A 27,642-nucleotide genomic window follows, 5' to 3' on the forward strand; every position below is an offset into this window, starting at 1 on the left:
TAATGACTGCGATAGTCATAAATAGAAGTTGTAGTAATGTTGTATGCTTGCTTTTCTTGTGGTTATTTTACAATGTACTGGAAAGTTATTTGAATCCTACATCTGCTATTTTCTGAAACTTTTTTTAATTGAACTTTAATTTTATTGATTTTAATAAAATTTTAACAATTTGGATGGAACCTATAAAAAAAACACGGTTCCAGTCCCTGTTTATTTTAACATAAAGTGTTCAAAATTTGTATACAAATATAAAATTTTTGTCACTATTAAAAAAACTGTCCTTTCGGTCATTTTTTTAAGAGTGTATTAAAACGAAAAGATTTCCAAAAATAATTAGAGTAAAATAAGTTTCTTTCCCAGAAAAAAATTGAGCCGCCTAAATTTAATTAAACTTGACTAAGGAAATAAATTACTGATTTAAACAGTTAAACTCTTTTTAATATTTATTCTTAAATTTCAAATGATCTCCTTCGTGTGTAACGTTTCATGTTATAACAGAGGGGCGGGCGTAACTCAACGGATATCCTACTCAGATGGTTTCGTGTACAATATATGCCTATTCCAGCGTAATTGTAATATTCATTAGAATACTAAGGCCGCCGACATATGGTGCCGGTTATTTAAGCGACACTGTAGAATACGGCTTTCCTGGATCACATACTACGCGTTGTCATCCGGTTTCACACATGGAAGAATGGAGACTATACACGAAAGGCGCCACAACAACCACCACCCCTCCTACAGCTGCAGTAATACACTTGGCGTATAAAACCATATTCCAATTTATGATATGCGTGTTCAGCACACACAGTGTCAGGAAAACGGGCGGAACGTCAGCACACGGCAATGACACGACGTGTAATATAATCGAATTATCAAATTTTCCGCGCTCACAGCTGTTGCTCTGCATGTACAAAGTGCGTATTGACAACCCGTCAATACGTTATAATAGTAAAAAAGTTTACAGTGTAAAAAAAAACGGGTTGGTAATATCGCATCTAACGGTTCCGGATGTTTCGGTCGGGCTGTGATGACGGGAGGGTTTAGAGCCGTCGACTAAGAAAAGTATGTGTACATGCATAAAAAACCAACTGATGAATACTCGCTGCTAGTTGAAATAATGTAAAGCTGAAATGCCATTCGTCGGCCATAGCGGACGCTGCAGAGTTTTTGGGGTCGCTTTTCAAAAATCAACCCCCATCCCGAATCGACCCCTTTTCACGTGGAAACAGCGTTGACAGCCGCAATACACACTTACACACCCCTATTGCGTCGTATGTGAATACACGCATCACGCTTGATGCGTGGAAGCCATGATCCACCCGTTGGAACCGCGCATATAGTTGTGTGATTACTAGTAGAGGGGTGTACAATGTATACTACAGCGGATCAACCTCAGCTGACTCGCTCAGACAAACTATTTCGTAAAATTGATGATTTAATATCGTTAAATTTTGTTTCAAACATACATTTTTTTTCTTACCTATGTATACACACTTTAATCGTCTTTACAGAAAAAATATATATGAGCATTCAGGAATTTCAATAATAAAAAGTCATAATCTTAATATGCATTTTAAAAACTTACAAAATCAGCTTATTTTTTCCGACCAAGTCCAAATTATTCTATGCTAAAATCTGTGTTTACTTTTATTATGCTCATTACACACTTGTAAAAATATTATATTTTATAATTTGACTTAAATGAATGCGTAGACGAAAAACCATGACGAATACACACACAAGTGGCTCTGATTTAAAATAAATAGAATGCATTGTTCACTCATTTATTTGTTATATAAATATATTTAAGTATGCACTATAATGAAACATTTACATGGTATAATACCAAATCAAGTATACTATTTCACGAAGAGGTGATTTTATCAATTGTTTTAAATTATTAATAGAGTAACGCGAATAGTAACCAAAAAATTTAAGTTAAATTTTTCAACTGAGATGCCATACAAATTAGAAAAAAACAATTAATTATAAACTAACTCCTAAAAGCTGGTTATTTGATCCATAAAAAATAAAGCAGGCGTCAAATTTCATATAAAATCCACAGTTAAATTGAGAGGGAATCGGCGCAACAACCAGATAATATTTATTGGAAAATTTTTCAGCAAATTCTTGCTTTTCCTGAAAAATCATAACTGTTTAAAATTATTCTCTGAAAAAATTAGACTTGCCCCGAGTCATTAAATTTTATTAACAAAGATTTATTCCCCAGTTTCTCAGAAATTGTAACGCTAAACAAAATTTAAGCTTATTGGAAATCTAATTATTATTATTTCCTAAGGAAAACTTATTTTCTATATTCTATTCATTGTTAGACATTAAATTATTATTTGAAAATAAAAAATTGGCCGGAAGATAAAATTGTAGAAAAAATTGATTTCCTAAGGATAAACGACAGGATTTTCTTGACCTTTCCGAATTTATACAAAGTATAACAAAATTATTGTATCGAGATGAATTCACATAGACGTCTATGAACTTTATGCAAACTCTACATATCTACGAGCACACAACTCTTTTGAGTTTGATAACATTCGCGAAATGCAACAACTGCACCGACGTACGATTGCAAATGATACTCAGATGTAAAAGGAATTACTAGAACATTACTCATTCTACCTTAGGTCTGTGCACGGCAGTCACCCATGTTGCATTATTCACATTACGCCTAAGGTAATGTGCGATGCATAGGATAAAAAAGTGCCCGCGGCGCACATGATGTGTGCCGTACGGATTCCGCCGCCGCGGGAGTGGTCGCAACCGTGTCCGGGCGTACAATATGTACTCGGTATCCGACGACTATGGCGTGCACGGGCGGCACCAGGGAGGCCCCCGCTCGCACGTTGGGTGGTCTCTGCCGCAATGGTACTAGGTCTTGGAATAGTATAATGACAGTCAGACTCGTGGTAATGAATTCACCAAAAGTCTATACACACACGAACCGCCGATTGTGATAAAAAATTCAAAGCTCACGCGCACGCTTTTCGTTTTTGTTTTGTCCGTTTTGTTCTATACCAATACCACAGTCCACGTATTATAATGGTATTTAATATCAATGTGTATATACGAAAACAACACTAAAGCGCCATTAGACACAACAAACGGCTTGTGCAAACCGTTTCTCTTTTTTATATTTTCCACCAACGCTTATGGCGCGACTTATAGTTCCTTCGAGAAACACCACAGTCTTATCTGTTACCCGTCGTCGCACTTCCATTAACTGGTATCCGAATAGTAACGAAACCGATGACTGTACACTAGCTGCAGTGTGTCCAGTACAAACAAAAAGCAGAGATAATAGCTACAGTGTCATGTTGATTTTAAGAAATGTATTCACTAGAAAAATAAAAGAAACAATTGTTCAAGAATTTATAAGTAGTTTTTTAACGTAGTGAAAGTTCACGGCTTTGTCATTGAAAAAAAAAAGTAAAAAATTCTTATCCGTGCAATGGTCATGACATGGTTAATAAACTATGTTTATAAAGAATTGATTTATAGGCATTTATGTGCCTGTATGATTAGGTACATACGCATGTGTGCAGTTTCCACTTCCTATAAGACCACCTGTAACGTACTAGTTAGTTAAAACGGAAGTGAAAATCGACGTGGAAGAAACGCAACGAATAATGTAAGGGAAGCTAATGTACCTGTTCGGTCAATATACAATGTGCGCCTAGATTTCAAGATTACCAAATATGATTTATCGTTTTTACCACTATTATGTCCATCAAATACAAAAAAAAAATAAATACTGAAATATTGCTTTTGTATGAATGAAAACCGTTGACATTTATTTAGGTATCGGTCACGTAAATAATGACATAGTCCGCCCTATGATAATTTTTTGAATCCATCAAGTTTTTTTAAAGCCTAATAACTGTCATTATAATATGCACTATTATTTACTATTTGAGCTAGTTTTATTTCATTAATGCTTATCTACTAATGATTTTAAAACCCCTTTTATCATTTTTTTTTATTATCAGAAAAGGTAATGCTTTCTTAGCTTATGGTAGCAAATAAATTAATAATAACGGCTTTTTAATCCGGGAATGAGATATCGCGTAATTGAATGTACATAAATTATTACAAGGGATGAATTAGGTTTTTTTGGCCAACTATACTAGAAAATCGGTCCAAACTTCTAGATCTTAGTTTTCTTCGCCGTTTAAATAATGATACTGTGTCAGTGGCGTATTCAGGGAGACTAAATGGCTAAACGCTCCTCAATGACCGCGTTAAATCAATATTTTAAATGTATCACTATTTTAAAATCTTTTTTTTTTTTTTGGTATTAGTTTCCCTATTGAAAAATACTGGCTACGTCACTGTACTGTACTTTATAACAGTATATCATATTAATTAAAATACTACATCTAATAATTATCAACTTTCAATTCTCTGGAACTAATAAAAAAGAAAATGTACATATTTTGAACGCATCAATTTGGGTTACGAACCGAAAATGCTTACGTGATGTCTCAATTAATCACTCCTTAAATATATTATTGCAGTATACGCACGTAATTTCAAATTATTTTCTCGCTAAATAAATTTAAACGCTTCAAAATGGAATATCTCAAATTTTAGAAATTAAACAACGTTATCCATGTTTATCAATCTACGTATTACAATAAATATATTTTTAATTATAAATATTTGAAATTCAAATCCTTTTTAATAATATTTGAAATACTTTTACATAAAAATTTAGTTTTAAAAATTAAATTATTGATTAAGTACTACTGTATGTTTTAAGGCTTGGTTGATTCGATACTCATTGAAGTTCAAACTATTCTGGACAAAAACCATTCTGTGTAAAAAGCCCAAGTTTCCTCTTTCTTTAGTTCATAAACTTTAATTTTAATTTTATAATCAACATCGCTCCTTTATTCGTATTGCTTAATAATTAGGCAGACTTTGAATGATGCATACAAACAGATTTTACCACAATTTCCAATGTATCTAACGAGAAGATCTTAACTTCTTTTGAGTTTTCTCCTGCCCATCTCAAACATAATTCCTAAATAAGTACTGAGTCATTACTTGAAGATACACTTAATCAATAAAAAACCAATCGATTAAAGAAACAATGTTATTTATGAATGTAAAATTGAAGTTTAAGAACTAAAGAAAAAGCTAACTCGATCACAATGTTGATTGGCGACATCTTTTGGAAACTAGGAGATTGAAACTTAACTCAATTTCACAAATAGGGTTTTTCGAGTATAATATTCATTTTTTCTGGCTTAAGTCGTCAAAATTAATAATTTTTATGAGTTACTAAAAACTAAAGCGGGTCACTACGTCAAATGGCGCTCCACCTATAAAACTGTTTTGAAAAAATAAAATGTTCAACATTTTTCCCTTTACTTATACTATAAGACCTATTTAAGTCAAATTTCACGTTTCTATTTATTCGAGAAGTATATTGTAATTTTGATGACAAAAATTGAACATTTTGAAATTTTACCATCTTTTAAATATCATTTAAATATCTTTAAATTTGATAATTGATATCAATTATTTTTTTTGATACACGATTTGTTGGGGTAATTACAATATACAATAGAAATGTCGAACAACAATTAATAAATAAAACTAATACACTCACTCATAAGCATAAAATCATTTTTTTTATTACACCTACATATCAATATTATACTGTCTAAAATAGAAAAAATAATCCTGATATTCATGAATATTAAATAAATCCATAAAATAGTTTTCCTCTTGATAGCAACCGCAATCAATATTCAGTCCCAGCGACAGCTATAGGGAGAATTCCCCTTTTCGATATTACGTTTGAAAAATATGTAGACGGTATCGTTTGAGAGTCAACTTACCGCCTGCGGCGATATGATATTAAAATTAGAAAATATTAACCGTAAATACGATTTAGATAGTATACGTATAACAAATTGTGTTTTAAACATGCCTTTTTCATTCGGCACCGTGAGCTCCTCGAAATCTCTCATTGTCTCTAAATCGATATCCAATTTTTCATCCCAAGAGCATGGGGAAAAATAATAAGAGGCCCCGGCGCACAACAAAATGGCGAAATAATAACAATATGAAGTCTTTGTGCGAGCGAGGCAGGTGCTCTCCAGTCGGCAGCACTCATCTCCGCGTATTCTGTGGTTGTTTTCCAATCGGCGCCCACCGGTCCATAGAATGCCGACAAATGAGAATATGGTTCTATGATATAATGTAGCTTCAGTTAAGGTTTGTAAAAAAATAAAAAAAAATTAATGGAAAAATAAATAAAATTAGAAACGTTTAATGGGTTTATAACACATTCATTAGGTCATAACTTATAATATAAAACATCAATTATATTTTTCCCATTAACCAACTAGTTTTCGATGGCCATAAGTTACAAATCGATTTTTTTTTATTAATTAATTAATATGTTTGATTTTTAAGTATAATAGGTAAATCTGAGTTCATATTATATGCCATGCATGCATTTTATATGTCAAATGATACACAAAAGTAGTGGTATTTTTGTTAATAAAACACGCTTATAAGTATACCCATTTTTAATAGGTTTCAATCTTTTAAATGGAAGGGGCGTTGACATGATTACAAAAATAATTACGTGTTAAACTTATAAAATAGTGGAGGTAATAACGTTATTTATTTAAAGGTTAGCAAACGTATTCGTGCGCATTTATTAATAAAGCGTATACGTTAATTTTCAAAATTGGTGCCCTACCCCAAGTAGTTGGGATAAAGGCGAGGAAAAAGAGAACACATGCAATCATTTTTGTGTCTTTGGGACAAAATAATTTTCCTATAAAATCTAATTTTTGTGACTTAAATCTTTCAATTGTCGTTTTACGAACTTGAACATTTTTTTTTACTTTATTGGCATAATTATTCTACTATAACTATATTTCATAATACCTTTATTATATTTTATGTTACAAAAATTCTGAATTAATTACACTTAAATCACATTTTGAACACGCCATAATTTATAATAAGTTAACCGTTATATTTATTGTGAACTGTAAACATCCAACCTAACTCGCATGCCTCTGAGTATTAACAAATAATAAAGAGATCATTCGCGAAATGTCAAAACGCGTGCTCAGAAGTATAATATACACGACTGTTAAAGACTACAAGGATTGATCAGTTGAGTTTTGACAGCAAGCGGCAGGGTGACCAATTAAAAGAATCGTGGCTTTGATGTGAGCGCGCTGAAATCCTCGAGCACATCAAACACAAGCCGCGTTATATCCCCACGAGAATACTTCCGGAGTGGATGACGTGAGGACACGTCAACATCGTCGACCCAAACACAATGTAACAACATGAAAGCGAAAGGTACTCCAACCTGTGGTACGATCATTACATACAATTTTGTCGGTCCATTAAGTCACTTCAAAACCGATCATATGACAAATCATCATTTATTGTACACACGTGATACACAAAATTATTACGGTATCAAAAGGTTCCGGAATTTTAAGAAGATCTATACTTGTTAAGCACACATCATTTACTTTATAATTAGTTCATTTATATAAGATAACTATATAATTAGTAATCACTATAAAGTTATCACTATATTAACCATATTTTATGTAGGTCAACTATATAGCTTTTTACGTGCAAAATTGGGCTACTAATGACAATACAAATAAGATTTGGGAAGATATTCAAATTTCAAAGGGACTAAATTCCCTAATTTCCTAACCAATGTTCGTCTATTCCACTAAATACAGTTCATTTAAATAAATCAGATATACAGAGTGAACAATTTATCATTAACCACTAAAATTTTCCTAGAATAATGAGAATTTAAAAACATTTTTTCTTAGCTTTGTTAAATAGTATTTATCTCTCGATTTATTAGTGCTGAATTTTTTTTAAATCCATCTCTTATCCCTAATAGAGGTATCGACCTTTTTATTTTAAATAACACTATATATATTTAACGAATTTATATAATAAAAAATAATATATATAAAGAAATAACTGGCCGGTAATAACATTCGAACAATTATTTGAAAGTTATTAACTTTTTAATATATAAACTGGGAATAAGAGTTATATTATTTTTATCATTAGCATTTCTCTGTCGCGCTACTCTTTCCATTTAGGTCATAATTCCTGTATTACAGAACCAAAAATAGTTATAGACTAGTCATTTTCTAAATTAGACCTTTTACTAACGTTTCAGATAGATAAACGTGTATATTGTTATTAAAAAGAAATAATGTTGATACCATTATTAATAGGGAGTGAGATGGACTTAAAAAGTATTTAATCACTAATAAATCAAGAAATAAATATTAATCATCAAAGCTAAAAAAATTCTGATAATTATTTTTATTTTAGGAAAAATTTACAAATCACTTTGTATAACATTCTGTTATATAAAGAAATGTAATATAAGTTTTATACACGTTGTACTAGTGTTCAATTTAACATCCTCTTAAAATATCTCTCTCCGTGATACAGCATATTAAAATTTAATATTTTAACTAACTAGTTTTAATTAAAATTGTTTCGTTGTTGTTACTATTACATTTATCAATAGGTAAACGTTATATACATAATATACCAATACTACTTATTAGAGATATACTGGTAAAATAATGGTATATACCTTATATTATAGACTGCTGTCATTAACATATTAGAAATATATTATTATTTTTAATAGCACCTCTTGCATTAATACTATGTTAAGCTGCATTAAAAAATTATAAACAGCTTACGATAGATCACAATAAATATCAAACAGTAAATATACCAATATAGAACAGTTATAATTAGTTAAAATCTAATATCATCATTGTGTATATACATGGTGATTCTTGAAACATTAGCCACTAAATTTCTTTTAAAATAATAATCATGTGAAGAAATTATTTTGGTATTTTCAAGTTTCATATATTTCTTAATAAATCAGTTACTTAATTTAAAATATACAGAGATATATAGGGTGTTCAGTAAGTAAGGAAACGGGTTTCTATTATTCTGTTTATAACAATTGATCTGTTTCCTTACTTAATGAACACTCTGTTGTATTAAAAATATACATACGTAAATATAAAAAACACAGTAAAATCAATAACTTTTCGCATAACCATATTTATATATCTATAAATGAAATAAATTTTTTTTTCAAATTAACAATGCCACTTACAATATAAATTTGTGTATGTATAAAATTTCTACAAGTTCGCATTAGAAACATTCCAATTATCAAACAATGTGTTTGATATATACTCAGAATCCTCGGAAATCTCAATATGAAATTTAAACTCATACTTCTATTAATTATTAAATTACATATTTCTATTAATTTTTTAATTATATGTAAACAATTTAAAATTGAAATGGTAAATTTTTTATTATTCATACATAATATGTACAGAGTGTTCAGTAAGTTAGGAAACAGTTAAATTGTTACAAACAATGAGTACAATAGAAATTCGTTTCCTTATTTACTTAACACCCTGTATAAGCAATACATACGTATTATTCCGTGATTCATCATGTTATTTACCTAATGCACCTATCTCAAATGTTAACAAAATTATTATTTTAATAATTACTATACACTTAACTGTTAAATTCATTTAACAAACAATACGCCCAATTATTTATAAAAGTGATCCATCATTTTTAGTGCTCTATATTTTCAGAAGTTTTTCTTGTTGATTTGCGTACAGGTACCTATTGTTATGAAAAAAACATGTAACAAACAGATGTCCTATTAACCAAAAATGTATAGGTTTAATGTACATTAAACGTTTTTTTTTTTTTTTATTAGAACCTTTACAACATATATATTGATGTATAAATCAATGGGAATAATAGAAAAAAACTATTTCAATAGTTAGAAAAATGAGCAACGGTTTGTCAACGATCATTTTTTGCGTTTGCCTATATATAATCCACTTCATAACAATTGTTGCTCTTATAAAAAGCCAAAATAAAAAAAACCGTACGATTTATGCAAGGTCGACCTTAGGGGTACAAGTGTATATTTATGTAATGACATATAAAATGATACCTATATGTTCACCACAGGATAACTGATTTTTTTATACAATTACTTTTGTACCGTCTTTATGTCACTGTGGTCAAATAAAATGTCAAAACATAATGGAAATAAGTCCTTTATTCTGTTACATCTGAGCCGTGACTAGGATGTAACATTTTATATAATCATTGCAATGAACTATCATTAAGTAGATAAAATACACGTCAAAAAAAAAATAGGCGTCGGTGTCTGAAAATAGAGAGAAAAATAGAATTATTTACTAGGACTACTATATTTTAGTTCATCGTAATAGTAAACATTTGTGGAGTATTGAAATTTTTAACACAATTTTGACATAAAAATAAAATTACTTGGTATGTGTTTTAGTGAAAATATACATTAACTCGGCTGTTGGCATTAGGATCGATACGCTCCCGGTGTGAAAATGAGTTCACACCTTATGTCAGTGCTTACGAGAGTAGTAAGGCTTTTGATGGAAATTCTTAAAAGGTATACAGAGGCACAAAAGGGTTCATCGGACTGTTGTCAAACTTTTGACAGGCGACCTACAGGGTTGCTTACAAGCTTCGTTTATTTTAAGGCTACGTATGCCTTTGGCGCGACCCAGATAAAAATGTTCTTCAGCATTCTTTCATTTGTGACATTATAATATGATTGTCATTACTCGAATACACTCTTAACTTACTAATATGGGAATACAAGGGGTCTTTTCTATGGAATACATTTTTTCTTGCTATTTTGGATAGACAATTTAAGTACTTAAACATGTCTTTACAATGTACAAACACAAGACTTTTTTGGAAAATAAACCATTCCACTCAACGATATATAAAAAACTTCAATTTTTAAAGCTATTACTAAGATATTTTTTATTAACAATCTAAAATTATTATAAACTAGTATAAATTTATTATTATTATTTTTTAATATTTTTATTTTTAAATAAAAATATAATGGTAACAATAAAAAACTCCATAGACATATAATCAAGATAAATGTCAAGTTTTTTCTTTATTTATTGTTTCTCTAACACACTTAACACTATTCAGTACCCACAGTACATGTGATATACTAAAGAAACTATAGTAGTCTTTGATATGCTTCCAGACGTGAAAAGCGAGTCATTTCGGTAAAATCAAAAGAAATAAAGAAACACATGGTTTTTGTAATGAAAATGATTCTAAATGGTCAATTCTTTTCAATGTATTAAAGCGACCCCACATGGTATCATGTTTTCTCGTCCGGCTACTGTTTTGCAAGACCTAATGAACATTCGAGAGCGGTTTTCTCTCATTAATCAAAATAAATATGTATACCGTATACGTAATATTTTTTTTTTTTTAACGTTGTCCCATTGACTGAACATCACCATTCTTTGACAGTGTTAAACGTCTTTATACGCATTGTCAGATTAATTGTTCAGGGTCAGTCACCAGTCCAATTGACTGGTGCGGGAAATACATAAGCGCCCACGTTGTTTCCAACTGTAACCATTGCCGATGGAATAATTAAAACAAATTATATTTAATTTATAATAGTTAATATTATAAATCAAATATGATTTTTAATATTGTAATTCACATTAAAAGTTTTAATTTAATACGCAGAGTGATTCTTTTAGTATTAACCACTCCATTTCTTTATAAATAATAATTGTATTAAGAAAATTCTTTTTTGTTCAAAGTTTTCATTTTATTCTTTTCTTTTTTTCATTTCTTTAAGTTTTCATATATTTTTCGATTTATTAACTATTAAGTATTTTTTAAATTCATCCCTTATCTTATAAAGGTATCAACTTTATTTTTTAAATTTACAATAGCTTATAAAACAAAATATAATCTAATCAAAAAATGTCTGACCGATAACAACTTTTGACCAATTATTTCGGTCGGTATAACTATTGCAAAATATAGAACAGAAGTGAAATGTGAGTTATATTATTTTTATCAATACACATTACTCGGTTGCACTCTTCCTGTGCTTTATATTTAAAAATATTAATAACTTCCAAAGTACTATTTCAAAAGCTGTTATCGACCAGTCATTTTCTTAATTAAATTATATTGTATTTTATTATCTAGTTAAATATGTATATTGTCATTTAAAAAAATAAAATTGACACTCCTATAAGGCAAATAGATGAATTTAAAAAACACTTAATAATTAATAAATTAAATATAATTTGTTAATTATATTTGAAAATATAACCCTATTCCCAATTAAATGTAAGTTAAATATCTTGGTCTTACCCTTGACAGTAAATTTAACATCCATTCCAAAGTGATAACTATAACCCAGCGTTTTAGAAGACTATAGCCACTACACTAAAGAAATGCCAAAACTGCACATCAAAGTCATAATATATAAAAGCCATATTAAAACAAAGTAGTCGTATGGTATTGAATAATGGGATACAGCAAAAAAGTCTACTAACATTAGCAAAATTAATGTTCTCCAATCAAAGTGTCTATACCGTATACTCAACGCCCCTTCTTACATATCAAATGAAACAATCCTTAATGACCCCCCCAATTCTTTGCCGTAAGACAAACTGCTATCTTTAGATACAACAAATTCCACAAACTACTCCAAAATCATCCAAATCTTTGCATTAAAACCTTATACTCCCAAATTCCTAATAATCCTTCATTTCACTTTTAAAAAATTTGGTGTATTGATCTCCTTTAATTATAAAATTAATTATATTAAAATAGCTCTTTAATTTACTAAATTACTTAAATCAGTTGGAGTCTCGCCACTGGACGGCTTCTCCACAAATTATTGTTTTTTTAATCATAAGTATTTATTGTATATTTTTACTACAACAAATTCAATATATATTTATATATTTGAAAATATTAATTATTATTTTAAGATAAATCGAGCCGTTAATATTAAAACATCACCTAGTATGTTAAAAGTGAGCAAACGGTCCGAAACATTTTCGAAAATTCGAGTTTTTGGTATAACGAAAAAAAATTTAGATTATTCGTTTTTTTCTAAATTTACTGATTCGACAACACTAATTAAAATCGGGTTCTTTTGACACATAGATCAATAAAATTGATCCAATGAGAGATGAGAATTTTGATAAAAAGGCACAAAACAAAAAACACATCATCATAAAACCAATTTCTGGACTTTTCATCGAAATTAAAACAATAAATAAAATGTTTTTCAAATATTATTATTATACTACATACATTTTTAAAAAATATAAGAAAAAGTTGATTAAACTCTACAAAATCAATCAAGATTTCTAGATAATTACATTACACTCCGCATGCATGTATATTTATAAATTAAAGTAATATGGATTTAGAACGTTAAATTGTAGACAAGTATTTCTTTTTCAAAGGATTACAGTGAATGTTTTTTCGTAATTAATAAATTAAATCTATCCAATAGTAACTTAAAAAAATAAAACGAAAGAAAGGGGGTGTTAACCGACCCCCGGGGATTTTCGATATTCGTTATGTGCTCTGTCCCTGGCACTAGCTGTCTCCGTCAACTAACTAAGACGCGGTAGTTCCTCACCGATAGTTGATCATTAATCAAAATATTTCCCCCAGCCAAAAGTACTCCCTGAAAACCTCTGAATAGTAATATTCTTCTCTCTCGCAACCTTTCTCTTTATTTTTCCCTTCGGTTCTCTCATACATGTTATCTCACCGTACTAATATTCTACGTACATTAAAGATATTTTTCTTTCTTTTCATATTTTACTGCTTATTCGTATATTTGTTTATTTAAGATAACCATAGCATTATTTCTAAGTAAATAGTAAAATTATTGAAGACAAAAATTATTTATATTACTCATTTATAAGCATCATAGAGAAAATATTACAAAAAATCTAGTTTAGAATATTTATCATACATAAATATTTACGTTTAAATAATCAATTAGATAAACAAAATATTAAACGGTAATTTAAATGAACTAATATGGAGAAACTATTTTATTTTAATTGTAACGTACCCAATTATATGTGGAAACTTTAAAAATGGCGACTGGGACTAATAAGACGGCAAACAATGTTAAAAAAAAAAGAAATAATAATAAAAAAAATAACGATCCAAAGAAATTGGTCTCGAAACAATTCATTAATCTTAACCAGGATACCATCCCTCCCGTTGAGAGTTGGCAGTCAATTTAAAGAGAGCTCCCTATTCTAGTATAGGCAGTGATATAATGCTTTTAAATTGGCCACGTTCGATATGTATTGAACAGTCATGGGGTGACTTAGGGTAGTTGTGCGGGCTTTGCTCAAAGAATATTGACAATATTCATTTTAAACAACATGTGTATTTGAAAAAAACCAAGAACCCTAAAAACTAATTCTTGTATTGTTGTTTTCATGAATATAACAAACATTTTTATACATTTTTGAAACTAATAAAAAAATTATTTATTATTTTTGTAATTTAAAACAAAATCGTAAAAGCAATTATTTTATGCGCTGATATATTTAATATTTTATTTAAGATGAAATCCAAAAGTCTTTAAGTTTCAATGCTTTATTTCATCTAAATTTAAGAATTATAGGATAATGTACTACATCTGAGAACACGTTTAACTCTCACAAAGCGTAATAAGAGTCCTTAAAAAGCGAATACTTTGAAAACAAATATATACGCAAATGTTTCTATCAAATTTTTATTGATCAAATATTGATAACAGACGTGTATTTCTATATTTAAACACAGAAAAAGTTTATCCATAAATCATTTGTAGATTAAAAGATTTTTATAACTTTAAAAAAATCATTTATACTCATTCTTAAAAATTCAATTAGTTATACATATACGTAAACCAAAATACAAGTCGTACTAAAAAATCTACAATAAAAATTTTTTCAAATGTAAAAAAATAAACTAATTCTAAGATTAATTCACCTAATCACATAACCAATATGATTAAGTGTTTAAAAGTAATTTAATGTTTGTGTATAAATAATTGTATTAAAAACTCTACTAATCATTCATTCGTAAAGTTAAAAATACATTTAGACGTTACATTCAAAAAATGACTTACTGGGATACAGAAAGGCTCCAACTTACTAATAAATATTGAGCATAATTCATTAATGTTTTTTGTAATAAGAAAATTGGGCCTCTAGTAGGGCGTTTCTAGATTTTACGAGATCCTGGCAAACCAATTAATTGTTGATGCGATAAAAATCCTCCTTTTTCATATTTTACGTGGGTGACTTATTCTATATATCACTGACAATTCGATATGTATCGAGAGGGGTTAATGGTCTCCCTCAAAGAATCTTAAACTTATATTTTAGATGATAAATAAGATTTATAGTACTAAATAACTAAAGAAAACATTATTTTTGACCTACTCCCCAAATAAAATTCTGATTATGTGCCTGCTGACTACGATCAAATTTTAGCATCGATTCAAAGCTATTTTCATAAAATATTTTATATTGTGCCTGTCTTATTAATACTCAACTTCTACAGGAATAATATTGAATTATATATAGGTAAAAAAATTCTCCTTTTTTTATGAGAAAAAATATCTCGTGTGAATCGATCCTGATGTTTTAAAACACCAGAGTTGGGCATTCAATTATATGAATTAAAAATGTAAAGAATGATATATGATATATGAAATATGAAATTTTTTAAAATAATACTTTAGACAATAAAATTTCTTTTAACATATTATTTTGAAAATCCGATTAATAACGTAAGTAAAATTGAAGTTAAAATTTAGCTATAGATCATATTTAAAAGTTTTTTCTTTTATGACAACATTCTGAAAACCCTGACACTTTTTGAAAAATTATTGAACTTGAGCATAATATGCAGTATGATTTAAGTTAAAAAAAAAAAGTTTTGTCTATTTGTCTTTTATATTATTCTATTAGAAAATTATATGACTTATTAGTGCATAAAATTGTAAGGCAATCTGTCGAGTTGCAGGGTTCATGCGAAGGCACTGGCTCCTAGAAGTTATTTCCCGAAAAAAAAAAATTCAATATGCACCTAAACTCATTTAAATCGGTAATCTGAGATACTCAATAAATCAATAACAATTAAATTTACCGGAAAAGAAAAAATAGTGGAAAACTTCACTAAAAGTTGACCAAAAAAATCCAGTCCAGTCAATAGTAGTTGATACTACGGGCCATAGATTTAAATCAGACAGTGATAAACATTACTATTTTTAAATGTTTCGTTGAAATATCTGCAAAGAAAGTTTAGGAAAATTGGTACCCCACCCTCCCAACAAATCTTAATACACCTATGGCATAAGTATTAAATTGTAGAACCCTCCTAAGAAAAATTTTGGTAAAATAGTTTTAACGAACTTTCTGAATTAAAAACTTTTAAATAAAAATTGTACTTTTTACTTCAACTTTAACGCAGATTTACATACAGAACAAAAGATTAAATGTTAATTTTGATATTATATAAAGTAGACATTATATATAATATAATATACATTACATTTCACATATACTTAAAGGTATCAAATTTTCCAAAACATTGGTGAGATCTCTATATTTACAATAGAAACTCAAGAAAACGATGAACGAAAACTAAAAACATTCGACATGGAAGTCTTGACATTATTTGTTATTATGTATTTGTTATTATGTTGAAATATGTTAGGGTTCCCGATAGACGCACATGCACATTTCATATATTTGAGCAATTTATTTGAGTATTTTACAGCAAATCCTGAATTTATGCTATTTGTCTTATGAATGACAAACAATAGTTTAAAAAAAGTAAATGGTACATAAATAGATTCTTCATAAAATATGTATATATTTACACGTCTAGAACTAAAAATATTATAAACTATTTTAGCCAAAACTGTGACATACGATATCTCAATAAACCGATTGATTTATGAAAAGCTATAGTTTACACAAAACAAATTACATCATACAACTTATAAGATTATTTTTAAATACATCAATAAGAATTTATTATACTTACCTTTAATGTAAATTAAATGACATTAACTGTATAAATAAAGTTAATTTAACAAAAATTATCAATATTTTAAAATTAATACATAGTTAAGTTAAAGTGAATAAAATTCACTTAAAATTGAATTACTAGAAAAATTAAACAGTTTTATTCAATTTAAAACATTGTTTTGTTATACTATCATTTTACAAACAAGTTCAAGCACCTCGAAAAACACGTATAGAACTATTGACTCTAATGTTATTTTCAGAATTAAAAAAAAATTAAATATTAATGACTAAATTAAAAGTTTACAAAATAATTATAATTAATTTTAATTATCAATAATAATAAAATGTTGACCAATAAATTATATGTATTAAAACATTTTTGAGTAATAAATTAAAAAAAAAAGTTTAATGCTCAAAAATCCTAATGTGTTGTTTAAACTGTTAAATAAATGATTAAGTTGATAACACAGATAAGAAAATTTTTTAGCGTTCTTTTTCAGTAATTATTGTGTATTGCATAAATAGAATAAATTTGGTTTTAATTCTGATACAAATCAAGCTAGTACAACTTCATATCTCTAAGCTTTTATAAACCTTCAGGTGATATGAATAATTTTTAAGTTTAAATAGTTCTTGACATAAATTAATTAGAGCTAAAGTAGTTTAAATATATTAAAAAAAAATTTGTTTAATATAAAGTTAAATGTAAAAAATCAATTGGATATTTCAAATTACTGGTAAATGGCTAAAAAAATTATATAACTCAGTAATCATTTTATTTCTTTTAAAAATAATGGCTACTCCAAATAATAATAATGCGACTGATGAAGAAAAAATTGATCCAATGAAAGATGTTAGGAGTGGACTTGTACGTGAAGTAGGAAATCAAGCTATTTGGAGTTTATCTTCTTGTAAACCAGGTAATTAACAGCTGTAAAATATAATTTATTAAAAATTAAAAATCATTATAAATGAAATCACTAGGTTTTGGTGTTGATCAGTTAAGGGATGATTGTATGGAAACATACTGGCAATCTGATGGACAGTTACCACATTTAGTAAATATTCAGTTTAGACGTAAAACAGTAGTTCGTGATATATGCATTTATATAGACTACAGATTAGATGAAAGCTACACACCAGGTCGTATTTCTGTGCGAGCTGGTACAAATTTTAATGACTTGCAAGAAGTTGAAGTAGTTGAATTAAATGAGCCTTATGGTTGGGTTAGAATAATGACAAAAGATATCAATGATATGCCATTGAAAACATATATGCTTCAAATAGCCGTGATAACAAATCATCAAAATGGACGTGATACTCACATGCGACAAATTAAAGTACATTCACCTGTTGAAAAAAGAGATCTACTCATTGGTAACTTCAGTACCATAGAAATGAGGCAATACACTATAATTAAATAATTGTAACTATGAATATGATAATTTGTATGTATAAATAATTAATTTTTTTATTGACATTTGTTAGTTTTATACAAAAACGTAACAATAAATTTGTAACTGATAACTTATACTACACAAAACTTAATTTTAATATATCAAATTTATTACTCTCGTTATAGATAATTAAAGGCTAATACTTGCATTATGTGACAGGATAATAATGACATTCTATAGTTAGTCTTATTTGACTTTCTAATGTTCTAAAATAATTTAGTTCATGTTTTCTAAAAAACCCCTTTTAAAATTTTCAATGGGCTCTAAACAGATTTTAAATTGGGTTAGGTTTTATTACATTGTTAAAATATCCTTTGATAAATTTTAGTAATAAAGTTTGAAAATATTATAAAATTTTTACATGTAATCTTGCACATATTGAAATAAAAAAAAAGGATTCTTTTATAGAAGAATAATGTTCAATATAAAAGAAAACTTAATTCTTACTGTCATAAATCCCACTCTGATTAATATGCCAATGAAATTAATTATTCTTTATGAATTTTGTATAAAAAATGAATACTAAGTACTAAACATTTAGTATCAAAAAAACATAAAAGAAATCATTTTTAGTGATATGAATATATTGGGTTACTTTCAAAACCAATTACATTAAAACAATTTAAATTATCCAAAACTTATATTGAACTTTGAAAAAATAATTATTGTCAATTAAATACCTTATTCATAGATAATATTATTCTAAATTCAAAAAAAAATGAAAATAATAAGTATATTATTTTGAATCATCATTATAAAGCTGCTGACAGATTTATTTAATTTTAAAACTGTACAAATTATTCAAATTTAACTACTAGTTACTAGTTACTATAAATATTGAACTGTGATGATATATCAAACTTAACTTTTACATAATTTAAAAAATGCAAAAACTACATTTTACTATTAACGAACATCAATACATATAAATAAAATAAAAATACTACAGATTAAAGTGAAATTGTACTGTCAGAAATTTGTAGAATAATTGATTAGACAAATTAGAGAAAAGCTTTACTTAATACTACTACCCATTGCAGTAAAAAATTGTAAAGATACACTTTATATTTTAACAACCACTTTATTTAAATTTAAAATAAATTATTTACATATAACTTAAAATTAACATACTTTTTTGAAAAAAAATTGTACACAACATAGTATGTTTTATCACAGAAACATTTTTTTTAATTACAATTTCAGATAAATAAATAAAATCTCTAAAAATGTACACTTTGAATTCTAGTACCAATATGAGTATCTGTCAAACCTTGTACAATTGGTGTAATTATAACATGAAGTTTTAATGGAGCAGGCTGCCCAGGCATAAAATATGATACATTAGTATCATTAATATGAACCATTTCTTCATCAGATGTAAGAGAATTTATACCTTCAAAAACCATTAGATCGTCAATTCTAATTATGTTTTGATTACTGTCAAATGAAGCTATTTTTTGAACTACTGTAATAACATGAGGAACTTTGTTTTGAACACCATATATTAAAATGGCCACTCGTACATGTCGAGAAATTTTTCCAAACTCATCAGGTCGCAGCTTTAATTTAACAGTAGCACGAATTGTTTTTATTACAACTTCTGGTAGTTCTACAGATCCACGCCATGTCATTAATAAGGATTTTTCATAACATATGCCTTTTAAAAACAATTCAATTTCCTGAAAATAGCAATCACGATGTTAATAAACATCCAATAATTTTATTTTCTTAATCCTTTTTAAGTATATTTTTATATTTTATATAATAAAATATTTATTGAGATATTAATAAGAACTAAATATCTAAAGCCAACAATATTAAAATAAAATATCAATTAAGTGAATTGTCTGTAAACATAGTTAACTTATTAATATATTTAATAGTTAATTAAATAAAGTAATATTAAGAATTGTATCATAATAAAAAAAATCATTTTTATCAATAAAATATTATTTAATGGTGAAATCTTCATTTTTTTTTAATGATTAATACATTATAGATATACAAAACAAAATAATTGATTATTTAACACTAATTATTGAATATGCAAACTACACAATTGTAAGAAAAATATTCTGGTATCAGTTTTATAGTGGGGAATAAAATTTTTGATTGTGGATGTATTGTTATAGTATTAAATACTTACCCACTGAGATTCTTCATTTCTTTCATGGTCACGGTCAAATAAATTACTAGATGTTAAAATTTCGCGTTTAATGGATTGATAATTTTGAATACTTTTTGTACGAACTCTAAATAATTTTCCCCATCGTAGTTTACAACTAGTGTATAATCTAGGAGTACATTCTAATATATGTTCCCCAAACGTTTTATTTAAATTTTTTTCTAAAAAAAAAATTCTTATTAGTTTATTTATTTATAACATAAATTACTATAAATAAAATAGTTTTTATTGAAAAAATGATAATAATTTACAATAAGAAAATTATAATTAAAATATAAATTATCAACTATTATATATTAATAACTATTTAAATAATATGATGATTTAATAGAAAATAAAACAAAAAAAATACATAGCCTACATTTAACAAGAATTAGATAAATAGAATATTATACAAAAATTTTGCATAATCCAAATACAATAACTATCCTTAGCTCAAACCTATCATTATCTAAATACGAAAATACTAAAAATTATAATCAATGATTTTTAAAACTTTAAAAATTGTAAAAACTTTTCAAGATATAAATTCCATAACTTTAAAATTATTTTTGTAAAAAACCTACCATAATTCACTAAAGTGTACTCCATTGCTGCAGCCATCTTATCGACAAAAAAATCCTTATTTTGCTTGACAATTGATAGCATAAGAAGCTGCGCCATTTGTCTAGGTAGAATCATTGGATATCTTATGTAAGACATGACATGTCGTGTTAAAGAACTCATATACTCATCAATAAAATCAGGATCATTGCATTCAATTTGTTTTTCAGCTGATTGATAATTTAACCAAGATGCAACACATCTAAAATAAAATTGTATTTATATAAACAAAGTACTATAGTTTTTAGAAAAATATGTGAGAATGCAAGTAATATACAGATGATTCACATATCATGAACCATTAAATTAATTAAAAAATAAAAATAATATTTATGATTTTTTTATTGGTTTCTTTTAATGCAATGTTTCTTTCAATTTTTTTATCATAGTTTTTTTTTCTGTTCATTTCTCATACCTTATAAGAGTGTCAACTTTAACTTTTCAAATGGCAACACACATAATTAATTGCCTTATTCAACAATAATCTAATTAAGTAAATGAGTGGTCGATTACAACTTCTGGACCAGTATTTTAGAAGTTATTAGCATGTTTATATCTAGTTGAGAAGAAAAGTACAGCTGGGAAATGTCTAGTTATAAAAGTAGTAGTACCCACCTCCAGTAATTACTTTAAATTATTAATACATCATTTCTGCAATATCTTTATTCAGTATAAAAAATATCTAGATACATTACTTTCAAATAATTCTTTTTAATAACACATCAAAAATTAGTATTAAGAATTAAATAAACTAAAGTAAGTGTGTTTTTTTTTTGTTATTTTCTTTAAAAGAAATATGAAAAAATAGCATATTTAAAAAAATTGAGAGTACATTGTTTTTTACTAGAATTTTACAGTTTTAATGACAAATAAAATTTTATTTCGATATTAAAAATTAATGAGTTTGTATATTTTCTAATAATATTAGATTCATAGTTAGTGTATAAAAAAATGTATTTTCATAAAACACCTACTAATTGTTATTCCTAAATTTCTACCTATATTTTCCAACCCATATTTATTTATAAAAAGAGAGTATTAAGATTCTAATAATATTGTGTTTATAAAATACATATGCCATTAGTTTTCAAAAATTTATTGAATCGTATATTATCATAACAATAATTAAATATCACTATGAAATCCCTATAATAATCCTAAGGCAGAATATTGTAAGTTAAATATAAATGGGAATTTGCAGTTGGCCATACATTCTCTATTAAATTGCATTCTACTAACCCAAATAGCTGCATTTCATCATGAACAACAACATCTGACTGTTGCAACAACCCAACTAAAACATCACATTGAAAAGTATTGAAACATTTTGTACAAGAATCTAGATTCCATTTAATATAATTTCTACAAGCCTGTAAAATATATACATTTTGTTTAAAAACAAAGCTTTTTTTATTTAAAGATAGAAAATTATTTTAGAAATTCTATAATATTACCTTAAGCAATTTATTCCATGGAGATTTTACATTGAAACATTCACTGTCTTGCCAAATTTTACAATAGTATGATGCCTAAAATGACCATATTTTTATAATTTCAATATTTACTTTGTGTAATAATATTAAGTCATTAAATTATTAGTTTTCATTTTTATTATTTATATTAGTCATAATTAGATCTTAACAAAAATAACATTTGTTAAGTTTTCAAGTAAAAATATTTTTCTATTAGTTTTTAATAAAAAAATTACTAACACTGATTTGGGAAGGTTGATTTAAAGATAAAACATACTGAAACCATGTAACTAATTGACCTTGGTCAGCAGCATCAGCAATATGATCACACATATATTCAACACACAGCAAAGTAAGATCCTAAAATGTTTTTTCAATGTAATCTTTTTCATAATATTTAAAAAATATTACATTACCTTAACATTGTATTTGTCTGCCAATACAAGCATTGGCATTATATTAGATTGCTCAAGTGTTATAACACCAGTATAAAAATATTTTAAAAATATTGGAAACACTTCAATGCATTGTTGTATTTCTTGCAATTCAACAACTTCTTGATATGAATCACTCCATTTTGTATTCATAAGCATAGTCTAAACAAAATTATAACTGCATAAATACCAATAGTAGCGTTGAAATTTTAAATTTAGAACCTACTTCAAATACATCACTGGATATACACAACATAAAACGATGAGCAGGATATGGAACACCTCCAACTAAAAGTGTAATATCATTTAACAATTTATTTGTGTAAACATTCTGAATTTTTTTCAATAGAGCATTTGAATTATCATTCTAAAAAAAATATATTGTATAACGTTTAAATAAATAAATCTTCTTTACAAGATTACTCACAATATTTGGAATAGCATAAGAATGATCCATTTCACACTCTACAGACATTTTTCGACGCTTCATACCAAAAAAGTGTTCAGAAATTTATTAAAAATCCAATCAGCAAATAATAACTGTTTTACAGACATTAAACACATAAAATACGTCTTAATTAACAACTATTTTAAACTAAATATAAGAAAATAGCATAAACTTGATTTCAAATATTTAGTTCTTAATATTATCTATTTCACATATTATTTATTGATAAGGAATTATCATCAATTGTATTTATAATGGAATGGGTAGAGATAAAAACCATAGATATACACTAATCACACAGATATAGATAATAAACATTATTTATATCTGTTTATTATCTATATGCTAATACGATAAAAACACAGATCAAATGAAAGTTTCATCTAATCTTAGTAAAAATAACATATGATTGAAGATTACTTTTTCAACTAGATATATAGACAAGATTACATTTCGAGGGTAGAGGTTTCAAATGAAATTATCTTTTTTTCCCGCACAATATTATAAAAAAATTGACTTGTATGCATAATGTAATCTTGAAATCATTTTGTTGGAAATGTCTTGACCTCCCCTGACTTCGACAAAACATAAGTTAATCGATTCCCATTGTTTCGAGGCATTGCTACTTATACAGTATCGCAAAATCCTAAGTATGCTTGGTGAACAAGGCACATGGCCTACAGGCGCTACATACATTAGGGGGCAACCCGTCTTAAAAATACCATTATACTACTAATTTGGTAAATGGTATCTTAGTTTTGGATGGACACCTTTTTAATTGCTACCAACTGTTGGAGAACAGTTTTCAACATAAATAGCCAATTATAGAACAAGTATATTATTGATAACCAAACTTAGTTCAATTGGTAAGGAACGGGCTGACTGATATCATAAAAAATCGTGTGGATAAGTTTTTAAGTGAACCTCATTAATATTTTAAAGACATTTTTTTTTTATAACATATATTACTTATAAATATATATATATAAATTTTGTATTTATTATTATATAAATTACTTATAAAGGGCTGATGAGGAGATTTACATATTCCTATCCTTCAAGACCATCAAATAATTTATTAGGAAATTACACAAATATTTATATTGTCTATGTATAGCACAAATTAGTGAAACACTATTTTAAACAATTTTAACTTTTAAATATTAGCTATAGAAGTATTATTTTTACAACATAAAAATAAACTATTGTTTAATATAAATAGTTAAAACCTTTAATAACAATGCGAAGAAAGTTAAACAGTCTTATTTATTTGATACCACAATTAAATATGATCAAGCAGTAATGAATTCATGAACCAATAACATCATCTAATGATATAATGAAATATAAAACAACTCAGCTATTTTCTAAAACTTTTTATTAATGTATGCAACAAATTATTTTAAAAATGTTTAATATTTTCTTCTATATGAACAGCCTGAAAAAAAAATTATAACTATTATATTTCATTATAAATTGTCAAGATGTGTTCAAAGAAAAACTTAAAACACATTCACTATCAGTGAAAAATTTTAAATGTTACATTTGGCTGATTATTCCATATGAATAAATAAACAATATTAAATTTTTAACTAAGAAATTTCATAAATAGTAATGATTTTTTCATTAAAGAGTACTGTAGTTGTATAACTAAATAGTACATAATTGTCCATTACAATTTGCTATGTTGAAAAATTTACAATTTTCAAGTTATATCACTATTATTACAAATAAACCATATGATAAAATCTGTAGTTATCCTACTGATATTTTAACATCAACAACATGTAAGTTCTAATGTTACTACAATAATTTAGAATATTCTAATACATCATTTTTATTAAAACCATATTAATTGTTTATGTATGTGTTCAGTAAATAAGGAAAATACTTGTAATATTTCCATTCACAGGCGTAGTTTGAAAAACACGTATGAGGGTTATTGTCTATTATTATTATTATTATTATCTATTTCATGAGTCTGCATAATACACCTAGTGAAAAGCTTTTTCGCCATATTTCTTTGTTGGGATTATGAATGTGTAAATTCAATCTTAAGCCCCTTAAGTCACCATGCAAGCTTAATATTCCCATTGCTCATAAAAATTGACCTGTTTCTATACTTTTTTAACATTATATATACTGATTGTTTTGTAAAATTAAAAAGTAATAATGCAGTTTTATGCAAGACACTGTTTTTTCAATACTTCAGTACTAATGAAGATACATGTTGTTTGTTTAAGGATAGATATCTTCTTCTTCCTCGCCTTTATCCCAATTACTTGGATTCGGCCACAATATATATCAGTTTTAGGACAGATATATTATATGTATTTTTAAATAGTTTCTAAGCTATCTACACATGTAATTTAAGTTGCAGTAGTGCCAAATAAAAAAATTAATTTTCTAGAAATAAAACTGTTTATACAGTACATACCTGAGAAAGTTGGTAATTTTAATATTGAAAAATGTTTGTTTTTACTCTTTTTCCTTACCATGTTTTATTTGATGTTAGTTCAATTATTAATGTTACTTACCATCTGATAGTTTTCCTTTGCCCCCTGTTGGTCTACTTAATACAACCATGCAACTATCACATTTAACTTTATTTTGAATATGACTAAATACAGTTTTAATTTTATAGCACCCTATAAAAGGAAATTGTTTTAAAATTAATATTTTATTTTTAAAAATTTGATTATTACCTGGACATTTGATATCCATAAAATATGAATTTGGACGAGGTACAAGCCGCTTTAATTTATGACATTGTTGATCATCATTGACTGTTGGATGCAATATACTTTTAGCCAACTAGAAGTATTTATTTTTAGATTTAATTGGTGAAACTGATTAATTATCTTTCAATTTTCATCATTAAAATAGTATTGATTGGAAAGATGTTTTAAACAAGTGAAAATTGATAACTACACAACAGATATTAAATTTATAATGCTTTAATCAATTTAATCAATAACACCGGCACCGGATCAAGTAGGATTTTTATGTATGTCAATTTACTAAATCTGATTCTGAATGTTAATTAGCACGTTGAGTCATCAAAATTTGATAAAATAGTGAAAAAACCAAAAAATTGCAATAAATCATGAAAAATTGAAAAAGATAAAAAAAATTTTTTTGATTCAAATTGAGTATGGTTCTTATGTATTTTGTTTCACTGAATTTGAATCTGAAGTTTTTATAACCCATTAACGTTTTAAAATTTTAAAAAAATTGTGAAAATTTCAGTTATAAATATGAGAAAAAAATGTATTATATACGATTGTTAATGACTTGACAAAGCAGAGAAAGTAGACACGCAGGCGTCGTCATCAAGCAACTGCAGCTCTTCAGTAGTGGGAAACTTGGCTACTAGAGAGTATACCATTACAAGAAGCAATTTCCATCTTGGTAATAAAAGTCCTGATTCATTTTGTTATATTTGTGGCGAGTTTTTCACAAGACAAGGCCTGCTTTCTCACCCTGATTGGCCAAACAGACATCAAATCGGATTCAGTGGGTCAAAATACATGTCCGTAGGTAGGTCCGGTCAAAAGTACAAACAACTTTATTTTTTTGTGTGCCGGTGTAATAATTTTAAATTTTTAGGGCATGAAAATTAATTTAAATTGTCTGGTTTGAAATTATTTATAGTAATTAATATTAATTAATTACAATACAATTTAAGAATAATTGGATTTATACAACTTACAGGCATTTCGTACACAAATTGAATAAACAGAAAAACAATTACTGTGTAAAAAAAAAATGTTATTAATCAAAGATAACAGTCTCGAAAATACTAATAAATGAATTGATTATAGCAATTATTCATGTCCTAAGTATCAAATATTCTAAGACCAATACTAATTATTGAATACAATATATTTAAACAATTGCAATACAATAAAGTATTAAGTTATATTACAGAAAAAGTTAAATTTATTCTTTCATAATTCATAGAAGTTAAAATGTTTTATCTCAAATTATTATCACATAAAAAATAACAGTTCATCAGTATCAAGCATAAATTTTTATAAAAT

At 27.0% G+C, this 27,642-nt stretch overlaps 3 protein-coding genes and 1 long non-coding RNA gene across 8 annotated transcripts in view; 1 reads left to right on the forward strand and 3 right to left on the reverse strand.

The window, feature by feature from the left end:
- LOC126906219 (uncharacterized) overlaps positions 1–17,152 on the reverse strand; it is an 82,179-nt gene extending 65,027 nt beyond the window's left edge. For all 3 annotated transcript variants that reach the window (XR_007704210.1, XR_007704209.1, XR_007704208.1), the window contains exon 1: positions 17,017–17,152. This is a non-coding gene — a long non-coding RNA (uncharacterized LOC126906219). The remainder of the gene's footprint in view (positions 1–17,016) is intronic.
- A 366-nt stretch (positions 17,153–17,518) lies between these two features.
- LOC126906213 (anaphase-promoting complex subunit 10) lies at positions 17,519–20,422 on the forward strand. Of its 2 annotated transcripts, XM_050686597.1 has the most exons (3): positions 17,519–17,920; positions 17,985–18,426; positions 19,704–20,422. In XM_050686597.1, exons 1-2 carry the CDS (start codon positions 17,794–17,796, stop codon positions 18,422–18,424), a joined length of 567 nt encoding a protein of 188 aa, XP_050542554.1. In that variant the 5' UTR covers positions 17,519–17,793; the 3' UTR covers positions 18,425–18,426; positions 19,704–20,422. The 2 variants fall into 2 exon arrangements, with proteins under 2 accessions (XP_050542554.1, XP_050542552.1); XM_050686595.1 differs by lacking the exon at positions 19,704–20,422 and having other exon boundaries at positions 17,985–18,548.
- Positions 19,655–24,962, reverse strand: LOC126906192 (BTB/POZ domain-containing protein 17-like). 2 transcript variants are annotated; one of them, XM_050686554.1, is made up of 10 exons: positions 24,829–24,962; positions 23,579–23,691; positions 23,378–23,518; positions 23,134–23,313; positions 22,958–23,077; positions 22,700–22,774; positions 22,485–22,615; positions 21,209–21,447; positions 20,604–20,803; positions 19,655–20,136 (listed from the first exon to the last, which is right to left on the reverse strand). In XM_050686554.1, exons 2-10 carry the CDS (start codon positions 23,639–23,641, stop codon positions 19,678–19,680), a joined length of 1,608 nt encoding a protein of 535 aa, XP_050542511.1. In that variant the 5' UTR covers positions 23,642–23,691; positions 24,829–24,962; the 3' UTR covers positions 19,655–19,677. The 2 variants fall into 2 exon arrangements, with proteins under 2 accessions (XP_050542511.1, XP_050542510.1); XM_050686553.1 differs by lacking the exon at positions 24,829–24,962 and having other exon boundaries at positions 23,579–24,793.
- Positions 24,961–27,566, reverse strand: LOC126906214 (40S ribosomal protein S27-like). Its single transcript, XM_050686598.1, has 4 exons — positions 27,312–27,566; positions 26,305–26,413; positions 26,137–26,247; positions 24,961–25,037 (listed from the first exon to the last, which is right to left on the reverse strand). Exons 1-4 carry the CDS (start codon positions 27,315–27,317, stop codon positions 25,012–25,014), a joined length of 252 nt encoding a protein of 83 aa, XP_050542555.1. The 5' UTR covers positions 27,318–27,566; the 3' UTR covers positions 24,961–25,011.
- Between the last annotated feature and the right edge of the window lie 76 nt (positions 27,567–27,642).

This window comes from Daktulosphaira vitifoliae, unplaced genomic scaffold (genome assembly GCF_025091365.1).
Source record: "Daktulosphaira vitifoliae isolate Bord-2020 unplaced genomic scaffold, ASM2509136v1 Scaffold_4, whole genome shotgun sequence".
In the NCBI taxonomy this organism is placed as follows: domain Eukaryota; kingdom Metazoa; phylum Arthropoda; class Insecta; order Hemiptera; family Phylloxeridae; genus Daktulosphaira; species Daktulosphaira vitifoliae.

What these genes read in the sequence shown, in the direction of transcription:
- LOC126906213 (XM_050686597.1), top strand. Translation starts at nt 17,794, where the DNA reads ATGGCTACTCCAAATAATAATAATGCGACTGATGAAGAAAAAATTGAT. An exon ending in TTTATCTTCTTGTAAACCAG is followed by an intron (nt 17,921 to 17,984) that starts GTAATTAACAGC and finishes TGAAATCACTAG; the next exon opens with GTTTTGGTGTTGATCAGTTA.
- LOC126906192 (XM_050686554.1), bottom strand. Translation starts at nt 23,641, where the DNA reads ATGAAGCGTCGAAAAATGTCTGTAGAGTGTGAAATGGATCATTCTTAT. An exon ending in CATGGAATAAATTGCTTAAG is followed by an intron (nt 22,616 to 22,699) that starts GTAATATTATAG and finishes TATATTTTACAG; the next exon opens with GCTTGTAGAAATTATATTAA. An exon ending in GATGAAATGCAGCTATTTGG is followed by an intron (nt 21,448 to 22,484) that starts GTTAGTAGAATG and finishes ATTTTATTTTAG; the next exon opens with ATGTGTTGCATCTTGGTTAA.
- LOC126906214 (XM_050686598.1), bottom strand. An exon ending in TATGGATATCAAATGTCCAG is followed by an intron (nt 26,248 to 26,304) that starts GTAATAATCAAA and finishes TTCCTTTTATAG; the next exon opens with GGTGCTATAAAATTAAAACT. An exon ending in CAAAGGAAAACTATCAGATG is followed by an intron (nt 25,038 to 26,136) that starts GTAAGTAACATT and finishes TTTTTTTTTCAG; the next exon opens with GCTGTTCATATAGAAGAAAA.